Here is a 24,177-nt window from a genome sequence, read left to right as displayed (position 1 = left end):
AACAGTTTTACGTGAGTATTCACGGGTTCTTCCGGTGTTTGAACTGTCGTGTACGTTTGTCTGACACGAACACGTCATCAGAAACGCAATGCAAGCGTCAATTTATTGGCTGTAGTCTTAGTTCGTTAGGCAGAACAATACATACCAATTCTCCAGTTCTACGTCCAGTTGCTGCCAGTATTGGACTATTTTTTCCATCACCAAGCGCTGATCGATCCGATGAACCGGAGAAACGGTATCAACGTACTGTTATATTCTTCTTTCTGCTGCCAGAGGATAAACACCGGTAGACATCCATCGGAGAATAAAGAACGTGTATGGCGCGGGCTGTCTGTCGGAAGCCACCGTTATGGGATGGTGCGCCAAGTTCCGTGCTGGCCTGACTCGAGACGTGACACCGGTCAATCTGGGATTCATTGAACGGTACTGCGCAACGCTGGAGAATTTCCGGCGTGCAATTGAGACGAAGCGTTCGGGGAAAAGTGCAATAAGGGGTGTTGTTGCTTCATGATAACGCACGTCCCCATTTCGTAAATGTCATAACGCAGAAGCTAGCGCCAACTCGAGTGGAAGATACTCGAGGACCCGCCCTATAGTCCTGATCTCTCCCCATGCGGTTATCACGCGTTCAGCCCCTCAAAAAAGGGCTGACAATTACTGTAGGACGAGAATGAGCGGCAGGCAAGTATGGACTTCCTCACGCAGTGTGAAACGGTGTTTAACTAAAGGTTTAACTTCAACCTGGTGCGTCTGTGAGAACATTGCCTCAGTGTCCACGGCGATTTTGCCTGATTGGCGTACCGATTCTGGACTGTTTATTAAATTCTAATTCATTTATTTATTTATCTAAGAAATTTTGTTTAAGAAAATTCTCTGCTTCTTATTTATTTTTGGTATTTATAGTTATGATTTCCAGTGGTTTTATTTAGGTTTTACACTACTGGCCATTAAAATTGCTACACCACGAAGATGACGTGATACACACGCGAAATTTAACCTTCAGAAAGATGATGATGTGATATGCAAACGATTCGCTTTTCAGAGCATTCACACAAGGTTTGCGCCGGTGGCGACACCTACAGCGTTCTGACATGAGGAAAGTTTCCAACCGAGTTTCTCATACACAAGCAGCAGTTGACCGGCATTGCCAGGTGAAACGTTGTTGTGATGCCTCGTGTACGGAGGAGAAATGCGTACCATCACGTTTCCGATTTTGATAAAGGTCGGATTGTAGCCTATCGCGATTGCGGTTTAACGTATCTGGACATCGCTGCTCGCGTTGGTCGAGATCCAATGACTGTTAGCAGAATATGGAATCGGTGGGTTCAGGATGGTAATACGGAACGCCAGGCACGTCTCGATCCCTGAGTCAACAGATAGGGACGTTTGCAAGACAGCAACCATCTGCACGAACAGTTCGACGACGTTTGCAGCACCTCGGAGACCATGGCTGCGGTTACCCTTGGCGACGCATCATAGACAGGAGCGCCTGCGATGTGTACTCAACGACGAACCTGGGTGCACGATGGCAAAACGTCATTTTTTTCGGATGAATTCAGGTTTTGTTTACAGCATCATGATGGTCGCATCCGTGTTTGGCGACATCGCGGTGAACGCACACTGGAAGCGTGTATTCGTCATCGCCATACTGGCGTATCACTCGGCGTGATGGTATGGGTGCCATTGGTTACACGTCTCGGTAACCTCTTGTTCGTATTGACGTCACTTTGAACAGTGGACGTTACATTTCAGATGTGTTACGACCCGTGGCTCTACCCTTCATTCGATCCGTGCGAAACCCTACATTTCAGCAGGATAATGCACGACCGCATGTTGCAGGTCCTGTACGGGCCTTTCTGGATACAGAAAATGTTCGACTGCTACCCTGGCCAGCACATTCTCCATGTCTCTCACCAACTGAAAATGTCTGGTCAATGGTGGCCGAGCAACTGGCTCGTCACAATACACCAGTCACTAGTCTTGATGAACTGTGGTATCGTGTTGAAGCTGCATGGGCAGCTGTACCTGTACACGCCATCCAAGCTCTGTTTGACTCAATGCCCAGGCGTATCAAGGTCGTTATAACGGCCAGAGGCGGATGTTCTGGGTACTGATTTCTCAGGATCTATGCACCCAAATTGCGTGAAAATGTAATCACATGTCACTTCTACTATAATACATTTGTCCAATGAATACCCGTTTATCATCTGCATTTCTTCTTGGTGTAGTAATTTTAATGGCCAGTAGTGTAGCTTCAGTGTTTTAAAAGCTAAAGAATGTAAGTCTTTGGTTTTAAATACCACAGGACAGCTAGATATATTTCCGGTAGCGTCCATGTCGCTGATACTCCTCGTCGGAACTGCTCCACCTGAAATCTCTAAAATGTTTATTTGGCTACGAAGATCGCTCAGCACGACTAGGTGCTATGTTGTATGGTGCGTATGGATTGATGTGGCTAACTTATTTTATCAACGAAAAGTTTATCGCTTCTGAGATATTCTCTCGAAGAATATTTACCGTGGAAAGATGCAGGCTCGCAGTATCGTTCCGCACTGCACCTCCGATCGATCTACGTGACGTAATATCTGAAGAATGTTTGGTCAATTCTTTTATAAATTGATAAGTATACACCTTGAATACTTATTATTTTCTTGAATTTGTTTAGCGTGCCATCGACTAACTAAACACTCACAATGGAGCTTAATAGCGTCGCACAACAATAGCAAAATTTCTCCAACATAAAACACGTCCGATCTCTGTAATCGCTTCAAACAGAGTCCTCAAATATACATCTTTGGTTACTTATTCCAGAGAGATGCGTCCGTACTAGGGAACTTCCAAATTCTCACAGGCAGTTTATAGTACTCTCGGCATTAATAATTGGCCGCACCTTATTCAAAGTTTCACTATTTACAATCCAAAACAACTGCACAGCGTTCGAACGGAATCTTTTAGATCATCCCATTAATTTCTGTACATTTAGTTTTCCCATAAAATCATTGTGCAAGTAATTAGTGAACCGAGGTTCGCAGAAAAGAACAAATTTCTTCCTTTTTAAATTACCTATAGCAGTAATCAAAACATAACTGAATTGAAGCCATTCATTAATCTAGACAGTGAGGTCGCCAGTTAAGACAGTTAAGATTGTGATACTATTGGCCCTTATACTAAATACGCTAACGTTCAAAATAAACGAAACACCGTGAATGAGTTGAGACAGAACCTTCATATCCACAGGAGATGTAGATTAGTATATTCTGCAGAAACCATTAGCATTTCAGTCACATCGGTTCAGCATGTGTCCTGTTGCCTAGTAGGCCCCGATAATTTCCAAAAATGGCTCTGAGCACTATGGGACTCAACTGCTAAGGTCATTAGTCCCCTAGAACTTAGAACTAGTTAAACCTAACTAACCTAAGGACATCACAAACATCCATGCCCGAGGCAGGATTCGAACCTGCGACCGTAGCGGTCTTGCGGTTCCAGACTGCAGCGCCTTTAACCGCACGGCCACTTCGGCTGGCCGATAATTTCCATGCGTGATGGCATCGACGAGTATAAGGCGCCAATGGCGTCCTGTGGCATAGCCATCCAGGCTGCATTCACCTATTCACCTGGTTCCAAAGTTCATCTATGGTGGTTAGCACTGGGTCACAGCGCTGCACCCGTCGTTTCAGCGTATGCCACGCATTTTCGTTTGACGACAATTCTGATGATCTGGCGGGGCGGGGCGAAAGGCTGAATCCTGTGACACCAAGAAGGCACGTGTTCGTGCAGCAACATGACGTCGTGCATTGCCTTGCTGAAAAATGGCGTGTGGGGTGTTGTGCAGAAAGGGTATGGCCACGGATCGCAGGATGTCATTCACGTAGGTCGCATTGGTCACCGTGCCCTGTTGTGTCTCATGTTCCAGTATATTACTACAGTTTGCGGTGTTGTACTGAATTGTATATATTCTTGTCAAAAGGCACGGATAATCAGTATGCCTTGAGCCATCTTAAACGTTCTCAAGTATTTTCCTAGTTATAAAGAATGTAGCAGCCAGTAGCGGAAACATAATTTATTTATCTTGTTGCAAATCGATTTCGACTGATATCAGTCATCATCGGTGCTAAAACAAGTACAAGAGACAGGGCATAAACCCAACTGCTTTAACAAACGAAAAAATTGACAATAAAACATAGTTACATCAATTACAACATATACAGATGTCTGAAATACAAAGTCATAACATACCGTTTTTTCTAACCGATACATGTCCGCGACTGGTTGCTACATTCTTTATAATTTTATATTCCACGGTCGCTGCACACAAAGGGAACCTTATGGAGCCCAGTATTCAAAAATTTTTCTTGTTCTCAATTAGTAAGGCGTCTGTTATTATCTACGGAAAGGACGAAACTTGTATCTTTCGAAACTGCAAATAGAATAACATTTTTATACACTCTAAGAAAGAAGAGAAAAAGAGACGCACCACGCAGGAGTTCTGCGAATTGCGCACAATTTTATAGTTGTGCAGGTACGACGGAAAACGCAAATTTGTAAACTTTGCTGGCTGATGCATGATTCAAATGGCTCTGAGCACTATGGGACTTAACGTCTGAGGTCATCAGTCCCCTAGAACTTAGAACTACTTAAATCTAACTAACCTAAGGACATCACACACATCCATGCCCGAGGCAGGATTCGAACCTGCGACCGTAGCTGTCGCGCGGCTCCAGACTGAAGCGCCTAAAACCGCTCGGCGACAACGGCCGGCCGGCCGCTGATGGATGAGTATTTGACGCTGCAGCGTAATTTCACCATGCAGGCGGGGACATGGCGACAAAAGGGCATAAAATAAAGTCTTTGTCAATTTCATTCCGTGTACTCAATTGGACAGTAACTATGACGTGCAGAGGGGCGCGTGAACAGTGTACGCAGATTTCAGGGTCTGAGAGAGGACGGTTGGAGTAATCGGCGAATCGCTCGACATTTGAATGGAACGATGCTACTATTCGGCAGTGTTGGCAGGAATGGCTGAACCATGGCCAAACATAGCGTCAGGAAGGAAACAGGCGACCTAGAACAACGACAAGACATCAGGACCGACCAATTGGAAGAGAGGCACTCAGAGCCCGAGGTTCATCATTATCGTCGATACGCAAAGACCATTACCAGAACACCCACAGAAAGGGTTCAGCACCTGCGATGCCCCTTACGCCAACCACCGTTGACTTCTGTACACCAACAAGACCGTTTGCAGTTGCGTCGGGCACATCCGGCCTGGAATTTCATTGACTGGAGTAGAATTCTCTTCAGCGATTAGTCCCGACGACCAGCGAAGACATGTCCGGAGACGTCCCAATCAGCGGTGGAATAGCCATACCGCCCGACAGCCGGAAGTAACGGTCTCGGGTGCCATGCCCCCGTCGGAGGTTCGAGTCCTCCCTCGGGCGTGTGTGTGTGTGTGTGTGTGTGTGTGTGTGTGTGTGTGTGTGTGTGTGTGTGTGTGTGTGTGTTTTGTCCTTACCGAAAGTTAGTCGAAGTTAGATTAAGTATTGTGTAAGCCTAGGGACCGATGACCTCAGCCGTTTGGTCCCATAGGAACTTACCACAAATTTCCAACTTGGGGCGCCATGTAATTTCTTGGCAGGACTCCCGTCGTTGTCATCTGTGGTACCCTCACACCACAGCGGGTAGTCGATGATATTCTAGGCCCCGTTTTGTTGCCCATCACGGCAAACTATCCTGCGCTTACATTTCAGCAAGACACTGCCCACTCGCACACAGCGAGAGGGTTTACTGCCTGCCCTTATGCTTACAAAACCCTACCTTGTCCAGCTAGTTCGCCGGATCTCTCGCCAATTGAGGATGCTTGGAGCATTACGAGGAGGAGCCTCCAACCAAGTCCGGATTTTCACAATCTAACGCGCCAGTTGGACAGAATTTGGCATGATGTCCCTCAGGACGACACCCAAGAACTCTACCAATCAATGCCAAGCCGATTCAGAGCTTGCTTAAGGACTAGAGATGGACCAACCCATTACTGACTTGCTCAATTTTGAAGCTCTTTCTCTTTCAAATATCCTGCAATTTTTGTGAAATTGTAATCTTTTGCTTGTCTGTACGTACACGTCACATCTACTGATTTCCGTTCCATTTGGTTAATTTCTTCGTGCGTCTTTTTTTTTTTCTTAGAGTGTGTATCCGAAGAAACAGAAGACCGAAAATAGAACTCTGTGGAATACCAAGGCTGATTGCATCAAATACTAACAGCCTATTCTTATGTGATCTACATGGAACTGAAGCTCTGTTTTCTGCCCCAGTTCGGATGACTGTGTTAACAATTAACTAAGAAACAGCAGCTTGATACAAACTTTCCGCTAGTCCCTCGGTTCCAGGCGTTCTCCTCGCTACACGTGTTGTGCACGTGTAGGTGAGTCAGCGTGCTCTGTTACTGGGAGTGGCGAAATATTCGTGACAAAAAAGTAGACGCCGTGGCGTGGCGGGAGAATTTTGCACACAGGGTGTCTATCACTCTGTGGGATGTATACCGGGTGTGTCGGCAATAGTGCACAACACCCAGAGATCGAATTGCTCGTGTAATAAAAAAAAATAAAAAATAAAATAAAAAAACCTACTTGTTTCGTTGATGAATTACATTTCCTTAATAACGAGTCGGCGTGTCAAATTTCAGAGGCTTGAACGTGGTAGGGAAAAATGCAATGGCTCAATCTAGATATAGTAGGTGTCAGTCAAGTGAAATGGAAAGAAGACAAGGATATTGGTCAGAGGAGTATAGGGTAATATCAACAATAGAAAAAGGTACATTGGGAGTAGAATTCGTTACGAATACGAAGGTAGGGTAGAGAGTGTGTAACTACGAACATTTTAGTGATAGCGTTGTTTTTACCAGAATCGACAGCAAACCAACACCGATAACGCAAGCTGAAGCTGCAGATATAGAGAGACAATATGAGGGTATTGAAAGGGCAATACAGTGCATAAAGGGAGATGAAAATCTAATCGTCATGGGTGACTGGAATGCAGTTTAGGAGGAGTTAAAAGAGAGTAGGGGCTTGGGACAAGGAATGAGAAAGACTGATTAAGTTCTGTGATAAATTTCAGCTAGTAATAGCGAATACTCTATCAAGAATCACAAGAGGAGGAGGTATATTTCGATTTCAGTTAGATTACGTCGTCGTCAGACGAGAGATTCTGAAATCATATAATGGACTGTAAGGCATACCCAGGTGCAATTGTAGAGTCACATCACAATTTGGTAGTGACGAAGAGTAGGCTGAAGTTTAAGAGATTGATCTGGAAGAATCAGTGCGCAAAGAATAGGGACACGAAAGTAGTAAGGAATGACGAGATATGCATGAAGTTCTCTAAGGCTATAGATACAGCAATAAGGAATAGCCCAGCAGGCAGTAAAGGTGAAGAGGAATGTACATCTCTAAAAAGGGCAATCACAGAAGATGGAAAGAAAAACATAGGTACAAATAAGGCAATTGCGTAGAAACCGTGACAGAAGAAATACTTCCGTGAAAGAAGGAAGTACAAAAATGTTGAGGGAAATTCAGGAATACAGAAATACAAGTCGCTGAGGAATGAAATAAATAGGAGGCGCAGGGAAGGTAAAGAGAAATGGCTCCATGAAAAATGTGAAGAAATCGAAAAAGAAATGATTGTGGGAAGGACTGACTCAGCTTTCAGAAAAGTCAAAAAACCTTCGGTGAAATTAAAAGCAAGGTGGTAACATTAAGAGTGCAATGGGAAAGCCACTTTTGTGCAGAGGAGAGATCGTGTAGGTCTAAAGAGTAAATTGAAGGCCTGTATGAGGAGGAAGATTAGTCTGATGTGATAGAAGAAGAAAAAGGAGTCGGTTTAGAACAGATAGGGGATCCAGTATTAGAATCAGAATTTAAGAGAGCTTTGGAGGACTTAAACTCGAATAAGGCTAAAGGGATAGATAACATTCCATAATAGTTTCTAAAATCATGGGAGTGGGGGGAGGGGGGGGAGTGGCAACAAAACGACTATTCACGTTGGTGTGTAGAATGTGAGTCTGGCGACATACCAACTGACTTTCGGAAAAATATCGCCCACACGATCCCGAAGACTGAAACAGTTGGCAAGTGCGATAATTATCGCACAATCAGCTTAACAGCTCACGCATCCCCAAACTGCTGACAAGAATAATATACAGAAGAATGGAATAGATAATTGAGGATGTGTTATATGACTGTCAGTTTGGCTTCAGGAAAGGAAAAGGTATGAGAGAGTGAATTCTGACGTTGCGGTTGATAATAGAAGCAAGACTATAGAAAAATCAGGACACATTCATAGGATTTGTCGACCTGGTACAAGCGTTCGACAATGTAAAATGGTGCAAGATGTTAGACATCCTGAGAAAAATAGGGGTAAGCTACAGGGAGAGACGGGTAATATACAATGTGAACAACAGCCAAGAGGGAATAATAAGAGTGGACGACCAAGGACGAAGTGCTCGGATTAAAAAGGGTGTGTGAGAGAAAAGTCTTTCGGTCCTACTATTCAGTCTGTTCATCGAAGAAGTAATGATGGAAATGAAAGGAATGTTCAGGAGTGGAATTAAAATTCAAGGTGAATAGATATCAAAGATTCGATTCGCTGATGACGTTGCTATCCTGGGTGAAAGTAAAGAAGAATTACATGATCTGCTGAATGAGTGAACAGTCTAATGAGTACAGAATATGGACTGTAGTACATCCAAGAAAGATGAAAGCAATGAGAAGCAGGAGAAATGAGAAGAGCGAGGAACTGAACATCAGGATTGATGGTCACGAAGTAGATGAATTTAAGGAATTCTACTACGTAGCCAGCAAAATAACCAATTACGGACGGAGCAAGGAGGACATCAAAAGAAGACTAGCAATGGCAAAAAGGGCATTCCTGGCCAAGAGAAGTCTACTGATATCAACCATAGACTTTCATTTGAGGAAGAAATTTCTGAGAACGTACGTCTGGAGTATTCGCAGAATCGGAGAGGAAAAGAATATGTGGAAAACAGTGGCAAGGAGAAAGGACAGGATGATAGGACATCTGTTAAGACGTCGGGGAATGACTTCCGTGGTACTAGTGGAAGCGGTAGTAGATAAAAACTGTAGAGGAAGACAGAGACTGGAATACATCCAGCAAATAATTGAGGACGTAGGTTGCAAGTGCTACTCTGAGATGAAGAGGTTGGTACAGGAGAGGAATTCGTTGCGGGCCGCATCAAACCAGTCAGAAGACTGCTTACTCAAAAATAATTATTCCTCAATAAATCTGTCTGCCATTTGCTTTTTCCAATTATTCTCATGTGGTCAATTTATATTACATCACTCCGAATGGTTGGATGCGGTTAGGCATTTTACAGTTGTTCCTGTTTCCATTGATTTTTTCCCCAGTAGTGTCATCGTATAATAGCGCATTTCTTCTTTTGTGTACGCGCAATATGTTACATTTATTTACGTTCGGGGTCGACTGGCACCATTCATCATCCTCCGCAGGTCTTGGTGCAATTGCCTACAGGCTTCCGGCGATGCTACCTTCTTATAGACAACCGCGTGCTCAGTGAACAGCCTCGTGGATCTGACTTATCCACATGGTCATTTATAGATATTGTAAACAGTAACGACCCAAGCACACTTTCTTGTGTAGTCCTGAATGTATATTTACATCTGTCGATTTTGTCCGGTTAAGAGCGACGTGTTGAGTTCTTTCTGCAATATTTCGTCTCTGTGTACTTAGGTTAGACCAGTAACCTCCAGCCCCGGTTCTCGAAAGAAACAAACTACCGTATATTTAACAGCTTCAGACGTCTGATTGTTTTACAAATGAGTTAATGTGTTGAGCCAGATTTTGACACATGCCAATGGGTACTGTAAAGGTGAAAGGTAAAGTCTGTGACGCACCGCAATATCGGCCTGCAGACAGGCATTTGCCACAGCACCAGGTGGGGTACCTCGCCTCCTGCCACCTTTCACCGCCTGGAAGGATCCCGGTACTTACTTTGACAACACAGTGAGTGTATCTGCGGCTATTCTGAAAGGATTGGAACGAGGAAACATCCCCACCCCTATTTAGAACTGAATCCGGTGTCTCCAGAGCCAGAGCCTGGTGCTAGAACAGCATAGCCATTGCATTGCGTGTCGTACAATGATGTATTTTTGCAAGTATTCATTGGCGTGCATGAATTCCTTCTGGAAAATGTTTTCTGTAGAGTTGGTAGTGAAAAAGTAATACATGAAAATATCATGCTTCGTAGTGATTGTTTTATAATATGAATAATGAACAATGCAGTAGTCGATAAAATCTTTTCCATTCATTACTTTGTAGATGGGGTGAGGGGGGGGGGGGAGATGTCAGCGAGGAAAAGTTTTGAGAAGGTTTTAAATTGTGTTGGAACTTGCTAACAAGGAGAGGTTCCTAACAATCGGATCGATTCTGTGAAACCAAGTGTACCGTGATGTAGGTTAAGATCCCAGATATCACATCCTGCAACCATTCATCCTGGCGGGCCTCTGTTTGCAAGTAACTCACGAAAAAAATTCGTAATTTTACGTAACGCTGTATAGCGTTAAAAAAAAGTTTTACTGTGTAGACTGGTCGTATGGTATAATAGCTATCGTAAGGGTTTCACATGCAGAAGGTTTTGGGTTCGAATATTGCTGGGTGCATTAATGGTCTTTTTATTTTTTAAATCTTTATCGAAATGACTATAATTTTTATTAATTTTAATTTTTTATTCCCTTGTAACGTGATTTTAATCGCTGTATGACTTTTTCATTTCTTTCATTTTTCTTTATATCATCCTTTTTTCACTCGGAATTTTTGTGAATGTGAATGCTGTTATATTTATGTATAATGATGTTCAGTAATTTGAAAATTCCGATCTATTCGTTAAAAAACAAAATACGAAATAATCTATTTATATTGACTGTGCATTGATGTGAAAAATGTATTTTTCGTTACAAGATGTGCAAGTTTGTTTTTTCATGATAATCTTCATACAGACATTTAAAACAGAGCCTAAATTCCTTTTGCACTATGGACAGAATAAATAAATAAACATTTAAACGAAAGAAGCGTTTATAAGTAAAACGAAATTCGAGCAAAATGAAGAGTACATATAATGAATAGAAACTGGACGAAAAAGTAGGGTCGTAGAACAAAAGAAATTAAAGTGAAATTAATACCTAAAATTAAATAAAGACAGGTGAACAAAGTTTTCAGTTGAAAAAAGTATGACACAAAAAGAATTGGAGCAAGTGAAGAAACTGATATAGTTGTTGTGGTCCTCAGTCGAGAAACTGGTTTGATGCAGATCTCCATGCTACTCTGTCCTGTGCAAGCCTCTTCATCTCCGAGTAACTACTGCACCCTACATCCTTCTGAACCTGCTTATTCATGCCTTGGTCCCCCTCTACGATTTTTACCCTCCGCACTTCCCTCCCGTACTAAATTGGCGATCCCCTGATGCCTCAGAACGTGTCCTACCAACAGATTCCTTCTTCTACTCAAGTTGACCCACAAATTCCTCTTCTCCCCAATTCTATTCAGTACCTCCTCATTAGTTATGTGATCTACCCATCTAATCTTCAACATTCTTCTGTAGCACCACGTTTCGAAAGCTTCTATTCTCTTTCTGTCTAAACTATTTATCGTCCATGTTTCACTTCCACGCAAGGCTACACTCCTTACAAATACTTTCAGAAAATACTTCCTAACACTGGAATCCATATTCAACGTTAATAAATTCCTCTTGTTCAGAAACGCTTCTCCTTCCATCGTTAGTGTACATTTTACATCCTCTACTTTGGCCATCATCAGTTATTTTACTGCCCAAATAGCAAAACTCATCTACTACTTTACGTGTCTCATTTCCTAATCTAATTGTCTAAGCATCACCTGGTTTAATTCTACTACATTCCATTATCCTAGTTTTGCTTTTGTTGATGTTCGTCTTATATTCTTGTTTCAAGACACTGTCCATTCCGTTCAACTGCTCTTCCAGGTCCTTTGCTGTCTCTGACAGAATTCCAAAGTCATCGGCAAACGTCAAAGTTTTAATTTTTTCTTCATGGATTTTAATTCCTACTCCAAATTTTTCTTTTGTTTCCTTTTCTACTTGGTCAATATACAGATTGAATAACATCAGGTATAGGCTACAACCCTGTCTCACACTCTTCTTAACCACTGCTTCCCTCTCACGACCCTCGACTGCCATCTGGTTTCTGTACAAATTGTAAATAACCTTTCGCTCCCTGCATTTTACACCTACCACTTTCAGAATTTGAGAGAGTATTCCACTCAATTTCTTTTATCGCATCATACATTTCTTCAATTCTCTTCTTCATCTGCCGCTCTAGTTGTCATATGAACTTCTACTATGGTGGTAGGCGTGGGCTTCGTGTCTATCTTGGCTACAATAATGCGTTCAATATATTATTTTTTTAAATTATATGGTAAAGGGATAAAAATAAAAAATTACATTTAAACCAAGTAATTGAATAAAAATGATGATCAAAGTCATTTCGATGCAGATTTAAAAATTTAAAAAAAAATTAATCCTCCTGACGAGATGCGCACCCACACCCTCATGCGTGGGAAGTCCTGGTGTTTACCTTTTTCAGTGCACTTTCACCAGCCTTTGTCCATTGTTTTGACTGCCATTTTGACTCTAATGATAGATCCAGGTTTCATCAACAGTCACAAATTGGCGAAAAAAGGTATTGCGGATCGCGATTAAACATCGCCAGACATTGTATTCGAATGTGCTGGATGCGCTTTCGGTCGATTATGAGTAACTGCGGCACCCACCTCGCACACAATTTCTTCAAAGCCAATTTGGCATGCAGGATATTACACATCGGTCGGCTGAGATGCCTACAGCATCAACAGTCTCACGATCTTGCATGAGGATACACGTATTTTGTCAGTGGTCTTCTCTGTTGTGACATCATTTGAATGGTGGGGCGCGCTCTGTGTTCGGTGCTTGTTCGACCACATTAAGATTTATTAATCAAAAAGTAAATGGTCTTGAGTGTTGGTTCAGAGTCCTCGTGAATTTCATCCGATTCTGTTTGGATTTGTGCGACAGTCCAACCTTTCAAATGAAGATGTTCAATAACAGCACAGTACTAGGTTTTCTCCATTTTCAGTAGCAGTTGGCGCAATGACCAATCCAGACAGCTGGCAACAGTGATCTATATACTTTGAAGTGTTGACAGTTTTTAAGCGATCCTTAGAATAATCAACCACACTAGCTATGAAGGTGCATCAAAAATATTTCATTCTTCCATGGAAATATAGCAGACTTACAAAACAGTTTGTTATGTATGTATGTATGTATGTATGGTATGTATGTAGTTTTAAAATCTCCTCCTAAACCACTGTCGATATCAGCCAAATTTTATATGCATACTATTTATTGAAATCACTCCACTCCATTGCTATCACAGTAGCAGTTGTACAGCAACCGTGACAGATCTTTGTAGAAAAGCTGTTGTGGCTACACCAGATATGTTTATTCAATTTTCACTTGTGACGCTTTTGGTCTGTTCTAGGCATCATAAGATAATCGAATGAAACTCTTGCTAATCGTGACCAAGGCGTCGAACGTAATTAAAAGTCCTATAGAATCGGGAGATGACAGCGACATAGTCACAGTCGATTTCTTCATTACATCACCGATATAATTTTCCCTACTAGTATCCTAGGCGTAAAATGTGATTAAAAGTCCCAAAAAACTGAGAGGAAACAGCCAGATGGCCACTGTCAATGCCGCTGTGCATCACCCATGAGGAAATTGCCCCATGAACATAAATATGGTGCTCAAAAAGTTGCAAAAAACATATTTGTGTTCATGGTGCCGTTTCTTCATTGCTGATACAAAGAGGCATTGACAGTGGCTGACTGGCTGTTTTCTGCCAGTTCTTCGGGACTTTTAATGACGTTTGATGTCTCTGATATGAGTAGGAACAATTTTATTGGTGATGTAATGAAGCATCAACTTGGCTGTGACCTACCGATTCTGTAGGACTTTTAATTACGTTCAGCACCTCAGTCACGATTAGCATGAGTTTTATTCAACTGTCTTATGATGCCTAGAACAGGTGACATGTGTCACATGTGAAGATTAAATGAATCTATCTTCTACAACAAAGACTGTTTCTGTACCTAAAGTACTATTTATTGTGCAGAGAGAAGTATTGGTGGGTGGGGGTTGTTCAGTACTGTGCAGTTCTCGTAGGCTGGGGCTGGGGGTGGGAAATGTTTGGTAACTCCCGACATCTAGGCTGCCCGGCACATCTGGTATGTTGTGTGCAGGTAGCATGTGTTCCAGGGGATATATAGAGGGAAACATTCCACGTGGGAAAAATATGTCTAAAAACAAAGATGAAGTGACTTACCAAACGAAAGCGCTGGCACGTCGATAGGCACACACACACACACACACACACACACACACACACACACACACACACACACACACACACACACACAAGTGTTTGTTTGTGTGTCTATCGACGTGCCAGCGCTTTCGTTTGGTAAGTCACATCATATTTGTTATATATATATATATATATATATATATATATATATACCATTATGCGCGCGGCCGAGGAGAAAGAGGGGGTAGCATGAGATGGATAGAGAGAGGGGGAACGATATGATCAGAGAGAAGAGGAGCAGGGGGAGCCGTAGTGGCCAGGTGGTAGATGGAAGGGGTAGGTGATAGGTGGAGGAGGAAGAGGATTTGAGGAGGTGGGTGGTAGAAAAGAGGGTGTTTGGCAGAAGAGGGAGGCAGGTGGATGTGCGAAGGGGGTATGGGGAGAAAGGTGGATGTGAGATTGGGTGCAGGGAGGCAGCCGGAAGAGAAACAGGTTGTGAGGGGAAAGGTGGAAGTAGTACAGGGTATGAGATCGACACATAGTACGTATGCAGTATACGGGACATATGTGTACTCGAGCGAAGCCTCGGGTAATAGTCTGGTATAGGAATATACGATACGGCCTGACGGAGTGTGTGACGTGTGTTGTTGCAGGTGTGCGTGGGCGTGCAGGACGGGCTGCTGGTGGCGTACTGCCTGTCGGGCCCGGTGCCCGAGGCGCCGCTGCTGGCGCCGCCCCCCGCTGCCGCCGGCTCCTGCTCCCAGGCCTACGGCCCGCGGCTGTGCCTGGCGCCCGGCGACTACGGCTCCTTCCTGTACGTCGTCCGAGACCCCGCCTCGCCGCACCTGCTCACCTGCCACCTCTACCGCGCCGCCGACCCCAGCGACGTAAGTACACCAACCACTCTCTCACTAGCAGAGCCTTCACATCGACCCACTGTGGAACGGAGTGGCATCGTCAAATAGTAGCACGTTCACGGTGCTCCGGGGAGCTGAATGGTCAGCACGTCTGACTGCCCTGCAGTGGGCTCAAAGGGCGAACTGAGCAGGACGCAGGAGACACCAGCTGTTTCTTCTCCATTCCCCTCCGCGCCCTCCTAGAAAAATAAAAAAGGGCTGTATTCTGAAAAACACAGAGCAGTGCATGCTGAAAGTTACTCAATCTTATTCGCCTTCAGCCATGAAGCAACTGGAGGGACTGTCACAGATCTGCATACGAACTTAAAAAAATTCCCACAAATTCAAGTACGAAAATTAATTGCAATGAGTGTAAATGGTTAAGTAAAAAATTCTGTATGTAACAAATGCCAGAACAGGTAACAGGTATCTGATGAAAAAGCAGTCGGTCTTGGAAATTTCTTTTAACAATCATACAACCCTGTCGCTGGATGTAGGGTAAAACAGATCAGTTAAAAAGACTGAAGCGGCGAGTGAAAACTTGTACCAAGGCCGGGAATTGAAGTCGGGTCTCCTGCTTGTTAGGCAGGTGCGTTAGCCTGCGAGGTGCCGGGGCTAGCAGTGTATTTAACTCTAAATTCTTCTAGAATCTTCATACGGAAATGATGCTCTAAGCCCCCCCCTTTTCTAACTCGGACTTTTGCTGTTGCGCATGGATTAAGAAGAAACGCGAACTGACTGTAATTGACCCTGCAAGTGGAGTAGAAAAGAGTTTGGCACCTGCAATAATTCAATTGAATAGAAATCAATTAGATAAAGGAAAGTTTCATTAACGTAGTGAGAAATGAAAGGGTTGCTTTACCGATTCACAGAATGAAAGTTCTGTACAAAATAACAATTTGATTTACTATCACTAAAGTCAAAATAATAAACAAAACACATGAAACATTTACAATATGTAAAATTGGATACTCAAATAAATGCTGTGAAGGTGAAGTTGTCCGTAAACTAGCTTGTGACGTTTATGACCCAGTGGTATTTGGAGCCAATTCCTTGCAGCTCAAATCTTAAGAGAAACACCCAGCCAACCCAACATTAATTGCTGTTACAGTAGTGACAACTCAGACAATGAACACCAAAGACAGAACCACGTAAGAAAAGACGGGAACAGGCGCGCTCTGCTGAGCTCTGATTATCACAGAGCAAAATTCCCTAATCTGCTGGTGCTGCGGACATACATTACCAAGCTGTCTTCTTAACTGCAAGGACACGATCTGGCGTACTGAAAGCGATGGCTGGTTGCTTCGACGTCCAGTCGTGGTGATGATGATGATGTCACGAGTATAGCCCGAAACAAATTATCCTGGTCTGGTTGTTCCAGACTAAAGACTTCCTATCAATACAAATGCGCCTCTGAGGGAACTGAGAGAGACGAAGGAGGCTCGACACACGATCACTGACGGTACAGTGATTGATTTTAACAAGCGAAGTCACACAGTAACTCCCATACAGTCAACTTTAGCCAAAACTGCTCAAGACGGACAACATAGGCCGCTTGTACGCAGAACGCTCAATTGCCAACTGTACTCGGAAAGTTACGTTGAAGTCGAAACTTCAGCAATTTCGTCAAACAGTTACAATTAAATGAAAGTATATTAGACAGCCAACACAAGGCAGGCTGTCCAGAGCAGCGAGAGCTCAGTCTTGTAACCTACTCCGACCGAAAGGCGAGAGCCGACTCTCTCAAGAGCACCCGTACAATCCGAACACAGAACATTCCCGTCCCCAAGAAAGTGGCCGTGGTTAAACGTTCCAATCAGCAACTCGAAAACCGGCGGAAAATTCCACTCTATTGCCGAAGCACTACTATTCCACCAATGGAGATACTTGGCGCCAATTTCTTCGCCGTTTTTGCCACGTCACGGAGCTATCCCGTGGGTAAGCCGATCACAGTTACGATTTTGCAGAAAACGCGGGAATTTGCCCTCCAAGACTGCCTGGGAACACAAGTCATTCTCACGCCTCGCTGGTAGCTCGCCAGAAAGTGTTTTCACTAAGTTTCTACAAAGTAACGGAATCTCTAGCCCAGCCGCTCCGTCAGGCCCCTGTGGGCGTGTCGCCGCCGCTCTTATGACAATGTCGGTGTCTGGAAAGCATCCACTCGACTCCCTCACACCCGTCGGCTTGATCCTTTCAAGATCAGCAGTACCCGCCTGTCACCGGACCACCCGGGTGACCAGAGACGCTGCGTGGGAAGTCCGCGTGTGAAGGAATAGCAACTTTTCACTGCGTGCAATTAGAGAGGAAAATCGAATTACTCAGAGTAAGATAGAAATATGAGATGGGGCTCATGCCACCTCTCAAGCCACTAAGCCGCCTTCGCACAGTGCTTGACACGACTGCACGGATTACCATGGCACGCCTCCCTCCTCGATCCAAATTCCCACTGCCGTCCCAGTCTACTTTAAATTCCCTCTTGCACATGAACAGAAGTGCCGAGGCTCTCCACGTTCTGGAATAGCACCTCATTATCGGGCGTTCTTTCTGCTTGGGTGTAAGGGGGAATTTAAAGTAGACTGGGATGGCTGTGGAAATTTGGATCGAAGAGGGAGGTGTGCCAGGGTGCAGCTGAGTGAACCACAAGGTGGCTTAGCGGCCAACGCAGCTGCCTAGTAAGCAGCAGACCATGGTTCTATTTCCGGCCTTGGTACAAATTTTCGCTCGCCGTTTCAATCTATATACATAAAACCATACCTTTTTTTAGACCAGTAAAGTCTCTGAACTTATGTCATTTCAGTTACAAACATATCCCATTTTCCTTTTGAGCTGATACACCATCAAGACTGTCATAGTGCAACTAGCAAGCACCTGTCATAACCCGTCCTTGAAATACTTACCTGATCAAAACATAAGAAGTCAGTCTGGGTTCCAGGGATATTAATTATTTATTTACCAATTACGAGTTTCGCCTGAATCGGGCATCTCATATTGGCTGAAATTAAATGATGTTAGGTAGATGCGACACTGAGCACACTTAACACCCCAACAAATAATTGCCCTCGTCAGATACTTGGAAACATTGCGCGCTATCCTTCCTGAGACATGCGATGTAGTCCAGTGAATGCAAAGTAGGATCCGGCCCACAGGTGTAGTCGTTCGTATCCGATCCATGCACCTACACCTCAGACACATTTGCATGATGACAGTTCTCTTTAGGCCTGATCCTCTTTTGCATTCACTGAACTACGTCCCATCCCGCAAGGAGAACACCGCGCAGTGTTTCCAAATATTTGAAAAGGACAGCTATTTGCTGCAGGCTTGGTACCCCACTAGCTAACACCATCTAATAATCAGCCAATATCCGGATGTCTGAATCAGGTGAAACGCATCATTGGTAAATCAATAACTAATACACCACTGTAACCAAGACTGGCGGTTTGTTTCCTCATCGGATATTACTATCTGCTATACCGTATCTAATGTGTGTTCGAAAACGTTTTATAACAGACATCTATTTTGGTAGCCGTTTCTCGCAATTTTTCAAAGCCAATAGACAGACGGATGAATTTAGTGGAGTAAAATAAATTAAATTGACTATTAGAAATAGAATTTGCGAAGCAATTAAGGAAAACAAAATACACATCGGATTTCAGAAGCTGATATCAAAAGCGGCTATATTGGAGGGAGTGATGGACTATTCGACAAAACAGGAGAGCTCTAACATAAACCGCACTGAATGAGAATCTCATTCTGGAAATAAACCGCACTGATGAGATTCTTAAGTCCCCTAACTGAAGTTACTTTGCTAGACGAAGTGAGTACTAAAAATACAAGCAAACGCGACTTGTACAAGAAATGTTACGCGATGTACCGACTTACCAGTCTAAACGGCAGCAGCGTGTTGTTCGGGTGTTGGAGAATAGCTTCCACGTAAAGTGTCCCTCTATAAACCCGAAAGGACAGAGTCAGGAAACTATCGGGTTCGATTCCCGGCGGGGTCAGGGATTTTCTCTGCCTCGTGATGACTGGGTGTTGTGTGGTGTCCTTAGGTTAGTTAGGTTTAAGTAGTTCTAAATTCTATGGGACTGATAACCATAGATGTTAAGTCCCATAGTGCTCAGAGCCATTTGAACCATTTTGAAGAGTCAGGAAACTATATTGACGAAGGACTGAACAACTTGTGTAGTCGCATAGCTGGAGTTACCAAATATTGCTGACGAATGATGATGTTGATCCAATTGCATTTATAGCTCGTTGCTATTGAAGTGACTGGTTTCAGGTCTTGCCTATACGATGCATGTAACTTGAAAACTTTACTGCACTTCAGTCTAGTTTTGATGCTTCGTGGTTTCTTTCAAACAATATCTTTGTGTAGATCAGCAATTCATAACTTTCAACCTATGCTTGGCGCTTGAACATCAGTATGTCAGTTGAAATACACAATCAACCGTGACAAGTAACTTTTACTAACGTCAACAACAGGCTTTCCGAAGCATTACACATCCATCATTAGGTGCAGTTATTTGTACTAAGAAACCAGAGACTTTTTTGGCAGCGTATGGGGCTGCCTTATAGTGCTAGCAGTTTGTTTTTTGTTAATTGGCCACCGTTCAAATGGTTCAAATGGCTCTGAGCACTATGCGACTTAACTTCTGAGGTCATCAGTCGCCTAGAACTTAGAAGTAATTAAACCTAATTAACCTTAGGACATCACACACATCCATGCCCGAGGCAGGATTCGAACCTGCGACCGTAGCGGTCGCTCGGCTTCAGACTGTAGCGCCTAGAACCGCACGGCCACTCCGGCCGGCATGACCACCGTCTTTTATAAACTGGCACAAGCAAAGATTGTGCGGTGCAGAGTGACATGAAAGGGGATTGGACCTTGTGATACCATTCGACACCGAGGCAGATGTTCTTCTGTGATCGCGCGAAGTTGACAAATTTCTGTGGAAGTGGCGAAGAATATAGCTGTTGGAGCTGTGTGAGTGCTAGAGGTTACTCCATATCGCATTTCTCTACGACTTGTAGTCATGTTGTGTGAAATCGGCAACAGCTGCTTGAAGAAAGCAGTGTGTAAAAGAATTATACTAATCATTTGCTATAATTTTGTTTTGATTATACGCGCGACGGTTTTCAGAACTTTTGTTACCTACTACTCTTTGACTCTTCATGATCTAACAGCACGTTGTATTTGATACAATACTTGCCTCTACTAGTTAGAATCGAATGATTTCGGAATAGACGTACTGAAGGCTCTAGGTTGTATATGCACGAATATTTGTCACTGGAGTTCGCTTTTGCACTCTGTTAAGCTCATTGACCTAATATCTGACGTGGAAAGACCCTACACTTTTTTCATAGTGCTTGCACAGGATATAAGAAGCCTTAAATACAGTTAGATACGTTTTCCAGTACGCCGATATCTACGCCAGATTAATACTTGTAGACAATCAAGCTTAAGGGTTCGTTTTTTCTGCCTGGCTCATTACAAACAGACGCTGTCGTTTTATGCAACCCACAGTGTTATTCCTGGCCTTCATAAACAACGTGCGAGATTACCTTATTCTTCCGCTCGCTACTTGCAAACTATTAGTCATACAGAAAAAAATGGATGTTTTTACAGGAAATTCAATGTTATTAAATTTTGTGCTAGGATACATTTTCTCTAGAGACAGCAAATTTCGAGTTATTCAACAAGAGCCGGCCGGTGTGGCCGAGCGGTTCTAGGCGCTTCAGTCTGGAACCGCGCGACCGCTACGGTCGCAGGTTCGAATCCTGCCTCGGGCATGGATGTGTGTGATGTCCTTAGGTTAGTTAGGTTTAAGTAGTTCTAAGTTCTAGGGGACTGATGACCTCAGATGTTAAGTCCCATAGTGCTCAGAGCTATTTGAACCATATTCAACAAGGACGTGCAAGAGTGATCTTCGAAACCACTTCCAGTATCACACTCGGCTTCCACACGTCATGATTTCTAGTATGTTTTTCACTGCTCTCCCTCATACCACTGTACGAATATTTGTGACTGCACGAATTATTTCCCACATTCCATCTTTCTTTGGCGTTCATGGACTGGTGTTTCTTCGCCACCAGATCAGTCGAGCACTTACAAATTGTGAAACTGACGTCTATGTAAATTTTTTCTAACAGTTTTGTGAATTTTAACAGCATAAAATAAACAATTTCAGCGCTCTATTCATCGGATCTTCTGACCACGAAACTACTGTGCCTGTAAGCGTTAAGTTTGGATCGAATTGTCAGAGTTACTAGTTTCAGTGCTACGTTTACAAAAGTCATTTTACTTTCATGGCCCTCACGGGCACTTTTAAATTAATAACGCTAACGGAATATTCGAGCCGCGCGGGATTAGCCGAGCGGTCTTGGGCCCCGCAGTCGTGGACTGTGCGGAGGTTCGAGTGCTCCCTCGGGCATGGGTGTGTGTGTTTGTCCTTAGGATAATTTAGGTTAAGTAGTGTGTAAGCTTAGGGACTGATGACCTTAGCAGTTAAGTCCCATAGGATTTGACACACATTTTTTGGAATATTCGACTATGCTAGTGGCGTAGTAGCCCAATCAATAGAGACCAAGGAGGTCGAATATCAGGAATAGTTCGTGTAGCCGGAAATATTTGTACAGTGGTAGTATGGAGTGCAGACTAGAGTGGAGACTAGAAGTCCTGACCGGTGAGCAATGAATGTGGGGTGGAGGTACGTTTGAAGGTTACTACTGTACTCTTTTTCGTGAATAACTCATAAACCGTTGCGTCCAACGAAAACGTATCTGAGGCTATCATTTAACGACAGGGTGAGTCACTAACTGTTGCCACCAAGAATAAATAACTCCGAAAGTATGATAGGAGCTGAAAAGTTTGTGGGACAAAGTTTCATGGGACAACGGGGGCCATAATATGACGTTTTTTGTTGCTAGGTGGAGGTCGCTTCAAAGATATGGAGATCAACTTAGTTTTTTTTAAATGGGATGCTATAGTTTGGTACTTACTTTCTGATAGCGGCTATCGAGACGAACCCAGTGATGTGTAACAGTTAGGTCTTTGAAGGTCAACTAAGGTCTTAAATGTGGCATGAACGTTCGTTTACAGAAGGTGTTTGAAGTGATGACCATTGGTATCAATGCAGTGGTGCAATCTTCTTATCATCCATTGAGTGGTATTCCTTATCACATCAGTACTTACCGAAGCACATGCTCTAACAATTCTCTCTCCCATATCTTCAGGTGTACTTGGAACATCTTTATAAACAATGTCTTTTACGAAAAAAAAAATCCAGAGGCATCAAGTTTGCCGAACGAGCAGACCACGACACATCTCCTCCGCGTCCAATCCAACGATTTGGGAATTTTCTCTGCAATTCGTTTCTAGCCATCAGCGAAAAATGTGCCGGACACCCATCGTGTTGATACTACATTCTGTCCCTTGTTCCTAAAGGAACAGACCTAATGTTTCTTGCAGGAATGTGGTGTAGTTCCTACCATAGGGGCCTATAATTCTGTCTTCCGGAATCCCACACCATACATTTACCGACCACGATTTTTGATGTGCAATTTGCCGCAGCCAGCTTGGATTTTCAGGTGCCCAAAATGCATGTTATGCAAATTAACATTTGCATGGTTCGTGAATGTGGCCTCGTCAGTAAATAAAATCAAATTAATAAATGTGTCAGTCCTCTGAATCTCAAGTTGAGCCCATCGGCAGAATTCAGTGCGACGCATACAATCCGTACCAGTTAATTGTTGGTGGAGACTTATATGGTAAGGATGATATTTATGGCGACGCAGAACACGAACAACACTACTCTGGCTCACGCCAGATTCCCTTGCGATTTGACGCGAACTAACAGAAGCATCTCAAAACACAGTGGCAAGAGTACCAATATCCGTTTCCTCGTTAGAACTTTCCTTTGCCGGATATGTTTCCGATGCGTTAAAGATCCAGTTGTTCTCCATTTATTGTACACATATTTAAATGTACGACGTGTAGGGTGAGTACTTTGAGGATATCTTTCAGCGTATAAGTCTCTAGCTCTCACTGAATTTCGTTGGCATTCTGCCTAAATGATAAACTTATCGACTTGTTCTTCGAAGGAATACATCATTCACTTGATTCGACGATACTTGTCTTACCGTTCCTATTATTGTTGTACTGCGAAACCGTCGAATTGTGTTTACGTGTCAATGGCACGTCAGATTGATACACCGTATTCGGCGAATATTTACTATTTGCATGATGTACGAGAGAGAATTGTCAGAGCATGTGCTTCGGTAAGTTGGGAAGTGATAAGGAATACCACTCAATCCATGATAAGAATATTGCAGGACTGCAGTGATACCAATGGTCATCACTTCGAACACCTTCTGTAAATGGACGTTCATTCCATCTCTCTGACCTTCGTTGACCTGTTACACATCATTGGATTCGTCTCGATACCCGCTGTCAGAAAATAAGTACCGAACTATAGCATCCCATTTACTAAAACAAAGTTGAACTTCATATCTCTGACGCGACCCCATCTAGCAACAAAAAAAGTCATATTATGACCCCCTTTGTCCCATGCAAAATTTGTTCCACAAACTTTTCAGCTACTATGATACTTTCGGAGTTATTGTAGGTGGCAATAGTGACTCACCTTGTATATTAAATTTTCTACAAAATGGTCCTGCTCATTTTTTCTGAATGGCTGATAGTTTGCGCATAGCGAGCGAGAGAATACGAAAATCTCGCATGTGATTTATGAAGACCAGCTATAACATTGCAGGTTGCGTAAATCGACAGCGGTAAGGCCTGCTGAATCGCCCTGTATACTCGTATACGGCATAACTACGAGAGCGGGAAAAGAGGGGGCTAATACGTCATCGTTAAC

General features: G+C 43.4%; 1 protein-coding gene across 1 annotated transcript in view; it reads left to right on the top strand.

Moving 5' to 3' along the window:
• Positions 1-24,177, top strand: part of LOC126204398 (TBC1 domain family member 4) — a 914,874-nt gene that overhangs the window by 395,820 nt on the left and 494,877 nt on the right. The window contains exon 3 of the mRNA XM_049938770.1: positions 15,059-15,292. Within this exon, the coding sequence (XP_049794727.1) occupies positions 15,059-15,292 (234 nt within the window). The remainder of the gene's footprint in view (positions 1-15,058; positions 15,293-24,177) is intronic.

Source organism: Schistocerca nitens, chromosome 9 (genome assembly GCF_023898315.1).
Source record: "Schistocerca nitens isolate TAMUIC-IGC-003100 chromosome 9, iqSchNite1.1, whole genome shotgun sequence".
NCBI lineage: Eukaryota > Metazoa > Arthropoda > Insecta > Orthoptera > Acrididae > Schistocerca > Schistocerca nitens.
Note: the sequence above shows the minus strand (reverse complement) of the source record. Positions and strands in the feature narration are given on the sequence as shown.